The sequence below is a fragment of the Lepus europaeus genome, chromosome 9 (assembly GCF_033115175.1).
Source record: "Lepus europaeus isolate LE1 chromosome 9, mLepTim1.pri, whole genome shotgun sequence".
NCBI lineage: Eukaryota > Metazoa > Chordata > Mammalia > Lagomorpha > Leporidae > Lepus > Lepus europaeus.
Genome location: NC_084835.1, coordinates 13,630,331 through 13,647,290, shown reverse-complemented (window position 1 = coordinate 13,647,290; position 16,960 = coordinate 13,630,331). Strand labels below are relative to the sequence as shown.

Here is a 16,960-nt window from a genome sequence, read left to right as displayed (position 1 = left end):
TAGCTTCAAGGTGACAAACAGCGTGCACACCCAGGCTCCCGAGTGGAGGGGTGGGGGCGCATTCCCAGGGTGGAAGTCCACAGGACCCTCCTTCCATGATCAGGTGACAGCCTGGCCTTGGGGCCCCTGGCAGGTGCATGGAGAACAAGAGTCGCTTCCTTGACGGTCCCCCTGAGCACGTAACCTGCATCTCGGCACCAGGGCCCATCCCTCAAACCCAAGCTGCAGGACTTCCCATGGAGAACACAGGAGGGTGACCTATGGCATCCAAGTCTCAAAGTCAAAGACCGAGGAATGTTCCAGACTGGGGAAGACGCGAGAGACGGGACGCACAGGTCAGGGCAGGGTCCCACCTCTGACTCGCGGGCAGGGACGTTCATGTGGTCTGGCCGCTGCTGTGCACCCGGCATGAGAAGCGGGCAGAGCGAGGGGGCCGCTGGTGGGGGCAGGAGGGGAGGAAGTGCTGCTGCCAGGGAGGCGAAGTTCAGGCCCGGCCCGGTTCTGGGGCAGAGCTGATTCTTCCCCTTGGTCGTGACTGTTGTGTGGAGATCCCTTCCCCCTCTGTCTGACTTCCTGCTGCTGGGACCCTCCCCTGGGAACAAGCCAGGGTGCAGCCACCCGGACCCCCGCCCGGCCTGTGGGTGGAGCGCTGACTCAGCCCCAGGAAGCAGGTGTCACCTGAGCCCGTGGTTGCCCGGCCTGGGGTGGGACCCGGTCACCGTGACACACACAGATAGTGCCACCTAAGCCATGTTCTCAGACAATTCTGGGGAAGCCAGATTTCTCCAGAACCTTCCAGGTGCTGGTTCCTCCACACAGTCAGGTCAGGGAAGTGAGAAGTGGTCCCCTGGGAAGGGAAGGGCCCTTGTGGAGACAGAGAGTCCCTCTCAGGGTGGGGGTGTCCCCTGGCTGGACAAGGACTCTCCGCTCCGGGTGACTCAGTTCCCCGCAGTGGGAATGGAGTCAGAGAGGCTAGGTTGGCCACATCCCTTTGGCAGCCCCCCCCCCCGGCCCCGGTCCCTGGCTGGGCTGGGCTGCAGTCTCTCTGAGAGATGCCAAGAACACGAGGAGTGCGTCCCATGTCACCGGAGCTGGAGCTGTCTCCCGAGAGGCGCGTGGCAGGGCAGCCAGCCAACGTGGGCTCGTCCCCACCGGCCGGCCCGTTCTCAGATCACTTTGCCCTTGGCGTCCGAGGAGTGGAGCGGGCAGAGCCATACGGCTGCAGCAGCCCGGACGCCACTTCCCTGTGGATTGCCCGTCACGTGGCCCAGCTCTCGGGGTCACGACGCGGGGTCTGTCCCTTGGCAGAGCTGCAGCTCTTGGCCCTCAGAACTCCTTTACCCTCCTAAAACAGTGCGAGGGGTGGGCGTGTGGGGCAGCTGTTAGGACATTGCTGGGGTTGCCTGCATCCCCTATCACAGTGCCTGGGCTGGAGTCCCGGCTCCACTTCCAACCCAGCTTCCTGCTAGTGCGCGTTCTGGGAGGCGGCAGGTGACGGCTCAAGTAGCCGGATCCCTGCCACTCAAGTCAAAATGACTTCCAGGCTCCTGGCTTCAGCCTGGCCCAGCCCCAGCTGTTGCCTGCAGTGGGGAGTGAGCCAGGAGATGACAGACCTCTCTCTCTCTCTCTCTCTGCCTTACAGATAAAGCACCCAGGATAGCTATCAGTAGAAAGAATACTTGGCTGCAGCAGGAGTGGATCTGGGGCCATGTGCGCCCATGACCCCAGCAGTTTCATCCATGAGGATGACCCCCAAGGGCTCCTGATAAAGTCACTTGAAACATCAGAACCTCATTTGCTGTCCGTTTGCTAACATCCCGGATCCCCGGGAGAACTGAAGACTAACATACTGCCTCGTTGATGTAACAGAATAATAGTCATTGCAGGTGTCAACATAGAGCAGCCCCCAAAACCAAACAGGAGGGCACAGCAAGCTGTCAGAGAGGCCATCGGCGCCACCCTCTGATGAATTTCAGAGCACGTGAGACCAGACCTCCTGTTTCGTGTGGATACAGAAACTGCTGCGTGGGGGTCAGGTGAGGGAACAGAGAGGGGTTTCGTTGTATCCGTGATGCCGTAATTCGTCACATGATTGTGAAACGGCTGTGGGTGGGTGTGAGGACGTGGGGAGCCCCATCGACAACTCCCCAGTACTCCTGGCGGAGACCGCCAGCTTCACTCCGACATCTGTTTTCTGTCTGTCTTACTGATTGGGGACAGCATGTGCACAGCACCCCTCCACACCCCCCACACAAGGAAATGCTGCATTTCACGGCCTCCCTGCCACGGCAGCCGTGAAGTGGAAATGGAGGCCAGGAAGCACCGCTCGTGGGACAGTTCCTCCACCAGAAGGCGTGATGGCCGACCGCACTGCGGAGCGAGGCGGGACTGGACAGCTGGAGCCACGGCCACCCTGCTGTGCCCAGGAGGCTGAGGACAGCAGAGGTCACAGGGACAAGGACCACACACAGTTTGGATGGGGTGATGTCACGGGGCCCTGCCCGCGCCTGGACCACACCACCAGAAGCCCCTCCTGGCCAGGTCACGTCCACTCGCAGCCCCTCGCTCTGGCCACGTGGAGCCGCCATCTGCCCTGAGCCATGTGCCCCACACCTGCGTCCCCTTCCTCTCTGACCCTGTCCTGCTCTTGGCCCCGTGGAGCCTGCTTGCCTGTCTCCCCCTGCTGCCCGGTAATGGGATTTCAGCAATGCAGGAGGAGGGACGGCTGCCACCCTCCGGGCCGTGGGGGTGGAGTCCGCCGGGGACACCAGAAACCCGTGCTGCCTTCCGTTCTGGGGGGAGCCCCGGATCAGCAGCTGACAATCCGGATGTGTGCAAGAAGCCCCAGAATACTGAAATTCTGAGAACAGGTTTTTTACGAACCATGTGGCAGCCCACAGAGGATGAGGGGTCGCACCTGAAACCAGAACAAGAGCAGGAACCTTCAGGAAGGCCGAGACTATGGGAGCCTTGGCGCCCGCTCCGGCTGCGGGATTCCCAGGCTGCAGCCCTAGGGGGCTCTCCCGTCTTCCCCTTGCATCAGCCCCTTCCTCGCCTGAAAGCCATTTGTCTCTGGCCAGCGGGAACTGCTTTTGTGTCCCTGGGAGCCCCAGGCTGGAGCCCAGCTGCCAGCATTGTTCACAGCAGCTGCCGGGATCTGCGTGTGCTCCCTGGTCCACGGGAGGGCGACACTGCCCAGGAGCCATGACCAGCGCTGCAGTACAGGTGGGGAAACTGGGGCGCGTCCGGACCCAGCTGTGCCACAAGCACCCTGGCAATTCTGGGGGGGGTCTCCTTGGCACCCCTCCCACCGGCTATGTGTGCTGCAGGTGCCACACCGTGGCACGGCTGCCTGGGAACCAGGCTCAGAGCCCACTCTGTATGGAAGGCGTTTTGGCTGGCTGTGACTGTAGCGCAGTGGTCAGAGACCTGGTCTCTGAGCCTCACTGCCAGGATGCCGTCCCACCCAGCCACATGTGCACCCCCGGGGGTCCCATCTGTCCAGTGGGGGTATCAATGCCGAGAGTCTACACTGCTGTCCCAGCACGGCGCTGGGAGCCCCGGCCTCCCCGCTTCAGCAGAGCTGGCAAAAGCCGGCCTGAGGTTCCCACGCGGGACCCTGTGGGGAGGCCCGGCCTTGCCCACGCTTAGTCTCTGCCCGTTCCTGTCCGATTGCTCTGTCCTGGGGCGTGGCTGTGGCATCACCTGGTGCCACACTGCATGCGGCCACCCCCGCACGCGGCCTTCTCGTCCGGCTCCCCAGAGGACAGCTGGAGCTGGGCAGGGCAGGGCTGGCCCAGATGGCCATGCAAGGGGCAGAGGAAGGACCGCTGGAAACCTCACGGGAGAGGCCGCGACTCCCCCGGCTGGTGACATCTCCCACACACACGCAGGGTCTGGCGTCTGCGTCTCGCTGCGGCCAGCCCAGGGCCTGGGTGCTGGTCCGTGTGTCTTGGCAGAGGGAGCATGAGGCCTGGGGAGCCCCCCAGCCCTTGGGGTTCCGGAAAGGGACAGGCCCAGGCACTGCAGCCCCATCTGCCGCTTTTCCTTTTTATTAAAAAATAGATCACGAAAATATACACGCTTCAGTCCACCCACCCTGGTGGGCTTGGAGGAGGCCAGAGTGCCGTGGGGACGGGGCAGCGGGGCGAGGGAGCTACCCGCTGCCAGCCTGCCCTGGGCGGGGAAGCCGAGGGCAGGCGGAAGGGGGCCCCAGGGGGACTGGGAGCCCCGGGGGCAGGACAGGAAGAGGCCCTGAGCCTGGGCCTGGCCCTGCCACCTCGCCCTGCTGTGCCCGGCCTCGGCCCCGGGTCCCCCAGGGCAAGTCCGCGCCATGGCCCCGGGCAGCTGTGCTCAGGCGTTGATGACCCTCCAGCGCTCGCTGTCTGTGCTGTTGATGCTGCCCGTGTGGCAGGGCATGGAGGCCACGTCGTCCAAGTAGGCGACGCCAGCCGAGTCGAACTGCGTGCTGGAGTAGCAGGCGGCGGAGGCCCCGGCGGCCCCTGCGGCCTCCAGGCCCTCGCGCCGGGCCACGGCGTAGGGCTGGGGCAGGTGCACGTCGGGCTCCTCCGTCTCGTCCACTTGGCATTTGTAGGAGAAGAGGATCTTGGGCTCCGAGCTGCTGGGCAGGAGACAGGGTCAGAGGCAGCTCCCCGGCTGCCTTGGGCACTGAGGCCATCGGATGCGGAAGGGGAGCCGCCAGCAGGTGCCTGATGGCCGGGTCGGCGCCTGCAGCGCGCCCTCGGCCGGGCACTTCTCCAAACGCACGCGCTTGCGAACGCTTGGGGCAGGGGTGCGCGGAGATCCGCGAAGTGGAAAACGGCCATGCGGGACCATGCCCGCAGCCGCGCTCTCCCGGGGAGAGGACAGAGCCCACGTGGGCGCGCACAGCGTACGCCGCGCCCCCGTGGTGCCTGGCGGGGCCGCGCCACGGCACGCGCACGCGCACGGTTCCGCCGGCAGCCACGTGGGGGCGCCGGAGGCCCGCGCACACAGGCCGGCCGGCTGGACTCACCCGAAGAAGCCCCGGAGGAAGGCCACGTAGATGAGCGGCGCGAAGAAGCTGAAGTAGAGGAAGGTGGTGGCGTCCACACAGCTGGAGCGGGGCGCGCAGGTCAGGGCGGGTCCTCGGGGCCCCGCCCCCCGCCCCCCATCCCCGCCCCCCGCGCCCGTACCACAGCCCCTCGATGATGTCGGCGCAGAGCAGCGCGCTCCCCAGCCCCTGCAGCAGGTTGAGCAGCGCCAGGATGGCCGCGTACACGTAGAAACTCCTCCGCGCTGCGGGAGGGCAGGGCGTGAGGCTCTGTGTCCCCTGGGGCCCGCCCCCACTCCTTCCCCCCCCCCCTCCCCAGCCCGCCCCCAGCCGCTCACAAGGCAGGGAGATGCGTTCCTTCAGCGGGGTCTTGGGCAGGAGGACCACCAGGGAGTAGACCTGCGGGGAGAAGGTGGGAGGCGCCGGACTCAAGCCTGCGGCCCAGAGCCTGCACACCGAGCACCCCGGCCGGCCACAGGGCTCACCAGGAAGAAGCAGCACGAGCTGACCAGCCAGAACTGGCGGCCCCCGTGCCCGTAGATGTTGAAGTCCTCGGCTGAGAGGTGGGCGTCCGGGTACAGGATCTCCAGGGTGCCCTGCGGAAGCGGGCGGCGCAGGCTCAGGCTCCTGGCCCTGCCCTGCCCTGCCCTGCCCGCTTTCCCTGGATGCGAAGCCGCATGCGCTCATCACACCTGCCGGCCCACCAGCTGTCTGACTGCCTAGGGGCTGCCCCAGCCTGCTCCCTGCAGGACCTGGGCTGTCAGAGGCCTGGCCCTGGCCCCAGCCTAAGCGGGGACTCTGGACGCTGGTCTGGGTGGCCCTCAAGCCTGCCTTCCCCCTCCTGGGGCTCTGAGCCTCCTGCCGGTCGGACAGGGAACCTTAGAAGCAGCTCAGGGCCTCCCTCGGGGGAGCAAGCACCCCAGGTGTTTTCTCAGGTGTCCCGAGGTGTCCACGCTGTGCTTGGAAAACCTGCAGAACCTGTTCCAGATCCAGACCAGGAGGCCACGGGGTCCTGCCTGGCGCCCCCAGCCCCACTCACCTGGGTGACGGAGTAGGCCAGGGACAGCACGGTGGTGATGGCCAGCACCCGTCTGATGCTTGACTTGCTCTCCAGGTGACCTGGGGGACAGGTGCGGGCCGCTCAGCAGGAGCAATCAGGACGGGCCACCCACCGGGTGGGGGTGGGGAGGCGACCACCCAGGCCCCGGAGCCCCAGCAGCGCACGCACCGAAGGCCAGGCCCAGGATGACCACGCTCAGCTCAATGGCCAACAGGAAGAAGCGGGTGATCTCCCACAGGATCTGGGCACAGAGCGGGCAGAGTGTTGGCCTGGGTGCCCCGCGCCGCCCCCCGAGCCCGGCCTCCCCAGCCCACCCTGCCGCAGCCTCGGCCACACCTTGTCAGCCACCGTCGCGGCATCCGAGGCGCTCACGGTCATGGACACCACGGCGCGGGCGATGCCCACCAGTGCCACCACGAACACCTGGTGGGCAGGGAGAGGCAGGGTCAGGAGCAGGGCCTCGAGGGGGCGGGGCAGGACGGCCTGCCCACCCCACACCTGCAGGGGACTTGGATGCCAAAGAAGGCAAGGAGGGGCTGGGTTGGAGGCTGGGGCAGGGCAGTGGGGAGACCCTCTACTCTCGGGCCACGGTTTCCTGTGTTATGCCAAAGTGGCTGGGCTCACAGCTGCACCCTTCATTGTCTCCCCTCCCCCGAGTGTGGTTGCCGGTGAGGGTGAGCCTGAGCCTGCCCCTCCTGCTGCAGGGGCGGGCCTGCGACCCCGGGCTGGCCTTTCCCAGGCTTCGGGGCTGGGACCCAAGACGGCTTCACGGAGGTCAGACCCAGGACATCGGCTGCGAGCGGAGCGGGCTTCTGCGGGGCTGTGGCGGGGACACGGTGCCCCAGCAGCACCATGGAGCCCCTGAATCTGGCCAAGCCTGATGCAGCATCTCAGTTTGTCAGCCAGCGACTTCCCCGGGTTTTCTGACGCCCAAGAGCCCAGGCGTAGCCACACTGTGGCTCTGTCTGAGCCTTGGGCAGGTGCACTGGGTGGGATGGGCTGCAGCTGCCCCGCTGGTGCTCCGGGAAGGCCACAAGCTAAGGCAGAGCCCACACGTGTTACCCAGGAGGCCGGTACAGTGCAAGGAGGCCCTAGGTCACCCAGCTGCACGGTCAGGGCCCGGGACCCACCTGTCCAAGTCCACTCTCGCCACTGCCTCCGGAGCCCCGTGGGACAAAGTCCCCGAGTAAGCAGGCTGGGACGGCCTGGCTGCCCCGGCCCTGCTGAATGTTCTAGAACATCAGCCCTGGCTCCCTTCTCCCTGTCTGCTCTCCCAGAAAAGGCACCTGCCTGGCACCCAGGCCCCTCGCCTGCCTCCCTGCCTGCCCGCTCCCCTGACGGGGAAGTTCTGAACCAGACCACGAAGAGGGGCCCAGGGCTCAGCCCGCAGGGGCGGTGGCTGAGAGTGACGGCTAGGGGAGGACTCCAGGGAGCAGGGGTTCCCTTGGGCAGGGGAGAGGGGCCCTGGAGGAGGACAGCAGGGACAGCCTACACCGGGGGGGGCGGCCTCTCAGCCCCAACACCCCTCTCTCCCAGGGATGAGGACACAAACACCCCCAGCAGGGCTCGTGGGGTGGGGGTGTGGCGAGTCCTGATGACATAGTCTAATGCCCTGGACCCAGCCATACCTGAAGCCTGTATCTCATTACAGAAGCGGTTAATTCCCTTCCTCCCTTGAGCCATATGGAGTCGGGGTTTCTGTCAGCAACTGGAGTGAACTCACCAGGATGTAGAAGGTGATGAAGATAGGGCTGGGGGTGATGCGGATCTTGGCCCGTGCCAGCGGAAGCTTCCAGAGCAGGAAGATGAAGAAGAGCACGTTGGGGATGAGCAGCAGGAGGTCCCAGTACCGGACCCTGGCAGACAGGGGAGAAGTCGGCTCCCCGTGAGGCCACGCCTCCCCCCCCCGCCCCCTCCCGGCTGTCCCGCCCCAGGGGCCGCACCTGGAGGTGCCAATGTCTTCGTAGAGCAGCAGCAGGCAGCGGTGGGGCACGGTGATGTTCGGGGCCATGGGCGCGGGCGACGCTGTGCTGGCGCCAGTCCCGGTCGCCTCCTCCAGGGTGTCCATCCTGCCAGCAGGGGCCCTGCGGGAGAGCCACCGGGGTAGAGGTGTAAGAGGGCCCGGCGGGGGGATCACAGGGGCTGCACAGGGTGCTGGGGCCGCTCCGCCCCCGACCAGGAGTTCAGCCCCAGGCTTGATGGCCGGGAGGAGACGTGAGGGTCTTGTGCAAGTGTCACGCCCAGGCCCTGGGCAGGCGCCCATCCGCCTGTCCATCTGTCCTTGTGTCCGGCTCCATCTTGTGTCCACCAAATGGTGACATCGATGGAGCATCTCTGTGGGGCCTGAGGATGGAGCCAGGGAGTAAAGCCTTGGGTCAGAGCCCAGCCCTGCCCTACCCCAACTCCATGTCTGTTCTGTGCCTCAGTATCCCGGCTCCCGTGCCTCCTCGCGAGGCACCCCCACCAGGGCCCGCACGTGGGTGACCGCGGCCCCACCCTGCAGAGCTGGCACAGAGGCCACACAGCTGTGGAGGGTCACGGCCAGCCATCACATACTCCTGAGTGGGACCCTCGAGCCCTGTCTCCCTCCGTGGGACGCTGAGCTGTGGCTGGGAGACACACAGGCCCCCAGGTGGAGACCCTGCAGAGGGAATCCCAAGGCCAAGGGCGGCAGGGGCGGGCCCAGAGGCCAGGTGTCTGGGTGGCAGTCAGTCCAGCCTGGGGGACGGTGGCTGGGAGACTAAGACACAGACTCCCAGGTCAGGGGCCTCCGGGGCATGACAGCAGGGACTTCTGCAGAGGCTACCGGAGAGTCCGGGGCAGGATGAGCCAGGAGGGCGTGGGGCATGAGCAGAACCTAACGGGGCCAGCATTCAGAGTGCAGAACACACAGGCGAACGAAGGCCGGCTCAGCCAGTGGGATTCCACGTAGCGATAGAGAGAGTGGTCGACAGCACGGGCTGAATCTGCCAAGCTCGGTGTGCAGTGCGGCTGGGCACGCGACCTGCACGCGGTGTGGCCCGTGTGGAAATGCAGACCGGGGAAGCAGGGGTTGCCTGTGTGGGGGCGGAGTGCACGCCAGCGACTGGCATGTCGCAGGTGACTTCAGCAAAGGTAGAACGTCAGACGTCGCCCTGACAACACGTCAAGGGCACAGCGCGGGCAGCTGCTCGGCCGTGCAGGGCTCGTTGACGCCTATGACATCGGCCCGAGGGAGGGGGGACTTAGAGACCTGCCTGAGCCAAAAGGAAAGAAGACCCCGGAGTGAGTGGAAGAGTGCGGCTTGGGCCCCCATCCTCTCCACTGGTGCTGGGGCTGCACTGCCGCTGGGATCTGTGACACGGAGACCTAGCAGTGACCTCCAAGGTGACTGGGAGCTGATCACTGAAAGGTAACGGCTCCCCCCCTGCTGCCTGCTGATGGGGGATCTGAACAAAGAAGCCCACCTGCTCCTGCACCTGCCTCGCAGCCCTTACCAAGCACCCGCTGTGTGCCAGGCACAAGGGCAGGCGCTCGGACTCAGCAGGGAGCAGAGAGGGCTGGGACGTGATGATGGGACGCACAGACGAGGCCCTGTGGGTCGGCGACAGTGAAGCCTGCAGGTGTGTCCCGGGCGGCTGGCACCCAGAGTCCCGCAGCAGACGGCAGGCAGCCCGAATCCTGCTGCTTTGGATGGCATGGTGAGACAAGGTGACCCCTGTGCGGAGGCCTGAACAACTGAGGAGGAGCCAGCCTGGCAGCAGGCTGAGTGAGGGGCATTCCAGGGGGAGAACAGCAAATGCAAGGCCCCTGACGTCGAAGCAGGCTGGGCCCGGGCAGCCACAGGGCAAGACGCAGGCCGGCGTGGCAGGAGACGAGATCAGGAAAGCTCACGGGGCCAGGTCGGAGGGGGCGATGGGGCCCATGTGCAACGGGAGTTCACTGCGCATGCAGCGAGCAGGGTGCTTGGAAGGGAGGTGACGGGGCCTGGCTTCACACGCACAGGATGGCTGTGGCTGGATGAGGGCGGAACGCGGTGGGACGGTGGACCCTGAGGCGCTACTGCAGCTGTCCTGGCAAGAGAGCACAGTGGCTCCACCTGGTGGCGGCAGTGCAGTGCAGAGGAGGGCTTTGGCACAGCCCTGGGAGGGCCAGGGGAGGGGACCCTCAGTTCCCCTGCTCTCTGGGAGGCTTCCTTCTGGCTGACTCCACCCCTTCCCAACTCCCGGTAATGTGCATGTGAGCTAAGCCTGGCCAATCAGGGTGTCCTGTCACCCTGGCCAATGAGACTGTGCCCTGAGACTTTAGCTCTGATTTCCAGGAAACAGTCTGAGATCAGTGAGTGGGGGCTATGGCCCCATAACTGGGGACCCCTGCCCCAGGAGAGAAACTGACACAGGACTGCACCGAGCTGAGAGACAGGAGCAGTCACATCGCAGGGAGCTCCCTGAGCCCCGGGATTCGGCCTCACACGCTCTGGCTCTAAAACCCAGTGAGTTCCCTTCTCTGCGTGGGCCCATTTGTGTCTGATTTCTTGGCTTTGCAAAGGAAAAGCTTCCAGCCAACACAGGTCACGGAGTTAGGCAGGCCTGTGCTCCACTCCTGGCTCTGCCCCGTGCTTGCTGGTGACCTTGGCTGAGTCACTTCCGCTCTCTGAATGTCACTGGGACGGCAATACCTATCTCACAAGGTTGCTGGCGGGAGCAAACCAAACCGGAGAAGTGAATGTTTGTGACAGTGACACTGACATGGCTTCCCGGGAAGGGACCCCGGGGGGGATGAAGGGGAAGAGGGTGGTTCCAGGGGCTATGAGCCCCTTTCAAAGCCCCCACTGTTACGGGGGCTGCTCCCCCTGCACCCACTGCCCTGCAGAGAGCAAGCCCTGAGCCCTCCCAGCCCCAGGAGAGGGACCCTCACTGTTCCCCCCCCAGACAGCCACCTGCTGGGCCTGCAGTCCAGGCTGGCAGCCGCCGGAGCCCAGCCCCCAGCCACCCCCAAGGCAGGTGTCTGGCTCCATCTCTCGGTTCCTGCAGCCGTGGGTCCAGGGCACAGGCCCTCTCCAGAGCCGCGCTTCTCAGCCCTGAGCGTCTGCAGGGATCACGGACATGCAGGTCGCCACACAGGTTCTGGGAGGGCAGAGAGCACCCTGCTAACGTGGTGACGCTCCACCAAGCTGGCATCCTGCGGCTGTCGCTGGTATGTGTCAATGCTTATAAACCCACTGACGTCATGGTTTTAAAATAACAACAGCGCACACCTCCCACGTGCATACTAGGTGCTGAGTGGTAACGTGTCCCCGCGCCAGTCTCTAAGAATTAACAACCTCAGTACTGGCCCCATTGCATAGAGAGGAATGCAGAGGCTTGGCCTTGGCCTTCTCTGCCCCGAGTCCTGAGAGATGGCCCAGAACACCCACAGTCTCCCCAGCACACTCCCTGATGCTCACAGCGTTGCCCTCGGATGGGTTCCCGGCCTTGGGGACATGGCCCAGGCTGGCTCCTGGACAAGGAGAAGGCAGGATGGCCGGATGAGGACAGGGCGGGAACCCTGGTGCAAGAGAGGAGAGGGGCTTCTCGGAGAAGCCTGCAGGAAATAGAGAACCCGGGGGCAACCCCAGGCCTCAGGACCAGAGAAACTGGGGCAGGCTGGGAGGGAGCTTCCCGGCCTCGTTAACATTGCCCTGCCACCTCTCCTCCCACCCTCTGCCGCCAGCCAGCCGGTGGGGCAGGATGTCACAGGTCATGGGGACCTGCTGTGTGCCCCTGGGCAAGCACCTTCTTCTCTGGGCTCTCCCGTCCATGAGCTGTGCGAGGGGAACCCCTGAGCACAGCAGAGGGGGCTGATGGCGCCCAGGGCTCCCTACCCTAGCAGGTTGTCGAGCTCTCAAACGCTGGGCCCTCAGCGGGGTAGGGAGGGCTCCGGGCCACAGCTGCCAGGTTCCTTTGCTGCGCCCCCATCGCCCTTCTGTGCCGGGGGTGGGGGTGGGGTGGACACTTCCTAGAGACGCAGGGCTGAGTGTTGTGGCACAGCGGGTGACACCACACTTGGGATGCCGGCTCCCCAGATTCCAGTCCCGCCTCCTGCTGGTGCACCTGGGAAGGCAGCAGCAGGTGGCTCAGGTGCTCAGGCCCCACCTCCGTGGGAGACCCTGATGGAGTTCCTGGGTGCTGGCTTTGGGCTGGCCCAGCCTTGGCTATTGGGAGCGTGTGTGGAGGGAACCAGCAGGTGGAAGATCTGTGTGTGTGTGTGCGCGTGTGTCTCTCTACCTTTCAAATACATAAAGCCTTATGAAACAGCAGCAGCAGCTTGGGCAGGAGCCCCCAGGGAGCAGGGGGCCGGCCCTGCTTCCCTAGGCCTCCAAGGCCCAGTCTGAGCTGACCCCTGCCCCCCTCGGCCTCAGTCCCTCCCCCCAGCCCAGCCAGCCGCTGGCTCTCAGTTTGTTCCTCCTGCACACCAAGCTTAGTCTTAACCCCAGGGGCCTCTGTGCTCACTGTGCCCCTGACTCTGCCTCCTCACTCAGGGCTCAGCTGTCTTGTCACCTCCTCCAAGAAGCCCCCCTGTGATTTCCTTGCTACACTTTCATTCTGTGTGAGGTGGCCCTAGCTGTGTGTTTACACAGCCTCTGAGTGTCAGGACCCACACCCAAGAGCAGGGCTCACCAGAACACTGCCAATGTGAACAAGTGACCCCGCAGCCCAGGGCAGCTGGGCTCCTCTGGGAGTGGGGAGAGGGGACCCCACCCTCATTCCCCAAGTCTGGTGGAAGTCTGGTCCCTGGGCCCCCACAAGGGCCCCTCACAGAACAGCAAAGCCCAGGGCAGGGCTGTGGCCCCAGCTGAGAACAGCTCCTGGAAGCTGCAGGGAGGGCCTGGACCCCTGTTTGTGCACCGGGTTGGGGGTGGGGGGCGCTCTGAAGCCCAGATCTCTTCCTGCCCGGCCTGAAGCCAGGTGCAGAAGCCCTCCTGCTTGTGGGCGACCCGGGGCCATTCCCCTCTTTCTGGGCCGTGCCCCGACCCCACTCCCGAGGGGACCCCCAAGTACCGCCGCCCCTTCCGCTGAGCCCGCACACTTCGGGGTCCCAGGCGCCCCGAGACCTGCCCAAGGCTGCCTCCTGAGGCTGCGCCCTCAGTAGGCAGGGGTCACCCAGGATAGAGGAGCGGGGACAGGGACAGGTGGGCCCCAGTCCCTGGGGATAGGGCCGGGCAGCGAGGGAAAGGGACAGAGTCCCCCTCCTTACCTGAGGTCCTGGCCGCGCTCAGGCCCGGCCCCCAGGGCCGCCCATCAGCCGCCGCTGGGTGCGTGAACCCCACCGCACAGGCCGCGGGACCCGGGCCTCCAGGGCCGGCCGACGGTAGCCCAGGCCGGGGAGCGTCGTTCAAGAGCCGCGGACGGCTGACTCCGCGGAAATGGGCGGGAGGCAGGAAAGACAAGACTCGGGGAGCGCCGCGGGTCCGCGGGCCCCCGAGACACCGCGCTGTCCTCCCCGGCAGCGGCGACCCGCAAGACAGCACCGTCTCTTCCGTCCAGCCAAAAATGCGAAAACAACCACCGTCCCTACTTGTGGCACCTAGGTCCGGCCCCCGAAGCCGCAGTAGCCTATAGGAACGGACTTCTCCCGAAAGGCGCAGAAGAGGCCAATCAGGTTTCCAAGGGGGCGGGGCGGACCACTGACCTCTTAAAGAGATAGCACGGCTGCACTGCGTGCGGAAGAAGCCGCTGGGTTTCTCACCGGGAAGGCCCCCAGTTCCGTGCACTCGAGAGCCACAGACGCTCCACCTCTTGCCCTGCTCGCCTTCCAGGTGTCAGCAGCTGGCGACTGGCCAGAACCCGCAGACGGGTGCTCAGCCTACGGCCAGGTCGCCCGAGGTGGAGCCTCCAGGGATAGTCCCCTCGCGGGCCGCCGCCTGGGGGCAGCTGGCAGTGGTGACTCTGGGTCACCCGGGCCAGGGAGGAAGCCAGGGAAGGCCCTCCCTCGGAAGCACGCACTTGCCCAGGAAGCCTCGCAGCCGGGACGGGCGTCTCAGCCCGGAGCTGTACCCCTCTCGCTGCCATCAGGCGGCTTCCTCCGGAAAGCCCTCCCTGGCTGCCCCCACCCCCCAGGACCCCTGTCCCTGCGGGCCTCAGCGCTCAGTTCACTCAGCTCTGCGAGATGGGGCCCCACGTGCCCCCGGGGGCCTCCTCTCCTGCCCGCCCCCTCCTCATTCCCCTCGCCTGGTTCGGGTCCTCCACCCCTCTCTCCGCCCTGACACCTGGCTGGCTCCTTGTCGCATCACCTGCCCAAGGCAGCTTTCCTGGTGCAGCTGTCCAGTCGCCAGCCCATAATGCTCTTTTAGTCCCTTCAAAGCACCATCCCTCCCTCACATGATTTGTGTTCGGCTGCTGCTCCCCACCCCCCACCCCCCGCATCAGTGTCGTGCGGGCGTCTGCTCGGTAGCATCCCGAGGCTGACTCAGTGCCTGACGCAAATGGTAGGCACCCCGTTATTACAGTCGCCCCAAAATACACACCCGTGACAGCACAGCTGGGCTGCAACGAGGGTGGGCCCCGTTCCTCGTTCCAGACCGCGAGGCGGCTGGGCAGAGACAACCTTGTAACCATGTGGGGCTTTTTCTGGAGCTTTCCCAGCCTGGGCCGCGGCCACGGTGTGCACAGCTTAAGTGTCAGTGTCTGTGTTTGCTGGGAGCTACCTGCCGCTTGGATCTCCAGGGACCACAACCTGCAGCTCCCGCCGGTTCATTCCTGCTCATGTTGAACTGGCAGCAGCGCGTCCTTGGCTGCTGCTAGCGTCCAGGGGGCAGGACACTGCCATCCTTGCCATGTGCCGGGAAGCAGGTGTCCGGGGCACCTCCCATCAGGCCTAAGGACGACCCTCTCATTCCGTGCTGAGACACAGGCGGAGGTGGGGGTGGGAGGCGAGCGAGTTTTCTGTCACCGCCACCACCCACGATCCTTGACCCTCCTCTTGACTTTCGGGCCCCATCGGTGAGTTTCTGAGTGGTTTTACTGACTTTGTGGAGGAACCGCAGGGTCCCCAGGGGCGGAGACAGTGTGCCTGTGCCGTATCCCCATATCCCCGGGGGGCATACAGGACACGCGCTGCTTCTGCCCAGATCAACAGTAGTTTGACGTGCAGATGCGGCTCGCAGGAGGTGGCCCTCATCCCACCCTCCCCAGGCCACGGCTGGCCGTGTGGACGCGCTGCTGCGGAACGGGCTCCCGGACGGCAGTGGGGATGATAGCGATCCCAGAGCAACAGAGCAGCGCTCAGATGTCATCAGCGAGTCCTGTGACTGCCAGGTGGAGGGAGTGGCCGGGAAGGTTCCACATATTCCTGGGGTGGACTTGCTGGCACAGTGCCGGGGCTGGCTCCTGGTCTGAGGTGCCAGGGTTGTCATGGTGAGGAGGTGAGGTGTGGGTGGGGCCAGCGTTGTGGCCCAGGGTTGCCATTAGCTGTGCGGATGTCCCACATAGGAGTGCTGGTTTGGGTCCCCGTTGCTCCACTTCCGATCTAGCTTCGTGCAGATGTGCGTGGGAAAGCAGCAGAAGATGTGGGACACCAGTTTGGAGCTCCTGACTTCTGGCTTTGACCTGGCCCAGACTTGGCTGTTGTAGGCATTTGGGTAATGAACCAGTAGACAGAAGATATTCTCTCTCTCTCCCTCCCCCTCCCCTTCTCTCCTTTCCCTCTGTTGCTCTTCCTTTCAAATAAATCAATTTTTTGAAAACATTCAGTTAAAGCCCTTGAGCCCCCCCCACCCCCCGGTCGCCGAAGCCAGTGCCACCTTGGGAGACCTGCAGCACCTGGGGCAGGATTGAGCTCCCATTCACCCACCTGGCCTTAAAAAAACAGTACAGAGAGTGGGCGTGCCTTGTAGCACACTCAACCAAGAAGTCCCAAGGGCAGCTGCAGGCTGGTGAACATGGCCTTGGCGACCCCAGGGGCAGGGAACCATCTGCATTCAGAGCTGTCCCCGAGGCCACGGGACCCACAGGGACACTAGAGGCATAGGGGGTGGGGAAAACGCCGCATGGGGTTTGCTGGCAAACCCTAGCAGCAAAACCACAAAGCAGCCCCTAGGGGAGCTGGAGAAACGCCAGCGCACCCACCGCAGGCAGCTCTGCCAGGCTGCTGGGCCCTGGCCAGCAATGCCACGGGGACATCCAGTGACCAGGAGGCCAGAGCCCCCTAGGCTGGAGATCCAGATGGGCCCAGAGCTGCAGGCCTGTGTCACCCGTCGTCACTAACACAGTGGCGGCTCAGGCACCACCGTGGCCGACAGGCTGGTCCTATTTATGGAGGAAAAGACTGCTCTGGATCACAGGGGAGCTGGCTCATCCTATGGGCCACACGCAGCGTCCGGAGGTGGGACAGCTGAGCGCACCTGATGGCAGAAGCAGCAGGTGGAGATGCCTGCTGATGTGCGTCCAGCACAACTCCGACTGTGTTAGCCGGGGCCTGCAGCTTTTCCCTGCGCCCAGGTGGCTCCCCTGCAAGTGAGCGGTCTGCGGGGTAGGTCAAGGTCAAGCACACCCACTGACTTTTCTCCAGCTGCCTGTGAGGCGCTGGATCCCGGAGCTTGGAAGTAGACCGGCCCCAAGAGCGAGGTGAAGCTAGCCGGACCCTGGGATCATGTATTTCGTGGCAGCAGGTGCAGGCCTGAACATTCCCACCGAGCCCCGCTCCCCGCACCTGGGCTCCCCTGGGTGAGGGGAATTTGCACCGAGAACCTCGTCTGTGAATGCCCACAAAATCCTGGGGTTCTCTGGGTGCTTGTAGCTTTCGGAAAAGTGGACACTGCCCACTCACAAACGAGGCACCAGCAAACACGGCTCTGAGCCTCATCGGCCCCGTCTGTAAGATGGCCGGAGCGCCACCAAGCCCACGCAGCC

At 64.9% G+C, this 16,960-nt stretch overlaps 1 protein-coding gene across 2 annotated transcripts; it reads right to left on the bottom strand.

The window, feature by feature from the left end:
• Nucleotides 1-4,262: 4,262 nt before the first annotated feature.
• Nucleotides 4,263-13,958, bottom strand: TPRA1 (transmembrane protein adipocyte associated 1). 2 transcript variants are annotated; one of them, XM_062200577.1, is made up of 11 exons: nucleotides 13,743-13,958; nucleotides 8,036-8,176; nucleotides 7,816-7,948; nucleotides 6,429-6,515; nucleotides 6,261-6,333; nucleotides 6,072-6,151; nucleotides 5,518-5,628; nucleotides 5,371-5,431; nucleotides 5,175-5,277; nucleotides 5,015-5,095; nucleotides 4,263-4,618 (listed from the first exon to the last, which is right to left on the bottom strand). In XM_062200577.1, the coding sequence occupies exons 2-11, from the start codon at nucleotides 8,158-8,160 to the stop codon at nucleotides 4,354-4,356; spliced, it is 1,119 nt and encodes a 372-aa protein (XP_062056561.1). In that variant the 5' UTR covers nucleotides 8,161-8,176; nucleotides 13,743-13,958; the 3' UTR covers nucleotides 4,263-4,353. The 2 variants fall into 2 exon arrangements, with proteins under 2 accessions (XP_062056561.1, XP_062056560.1); XM_062200576.1 differs by lacking the exon at nucleotides 13,743-13,958 and adding an exon at nucleotides 13,308-13,686.
• Nucleotides 13,959-16,960: the final 3,002 nt, after the last annotated feature.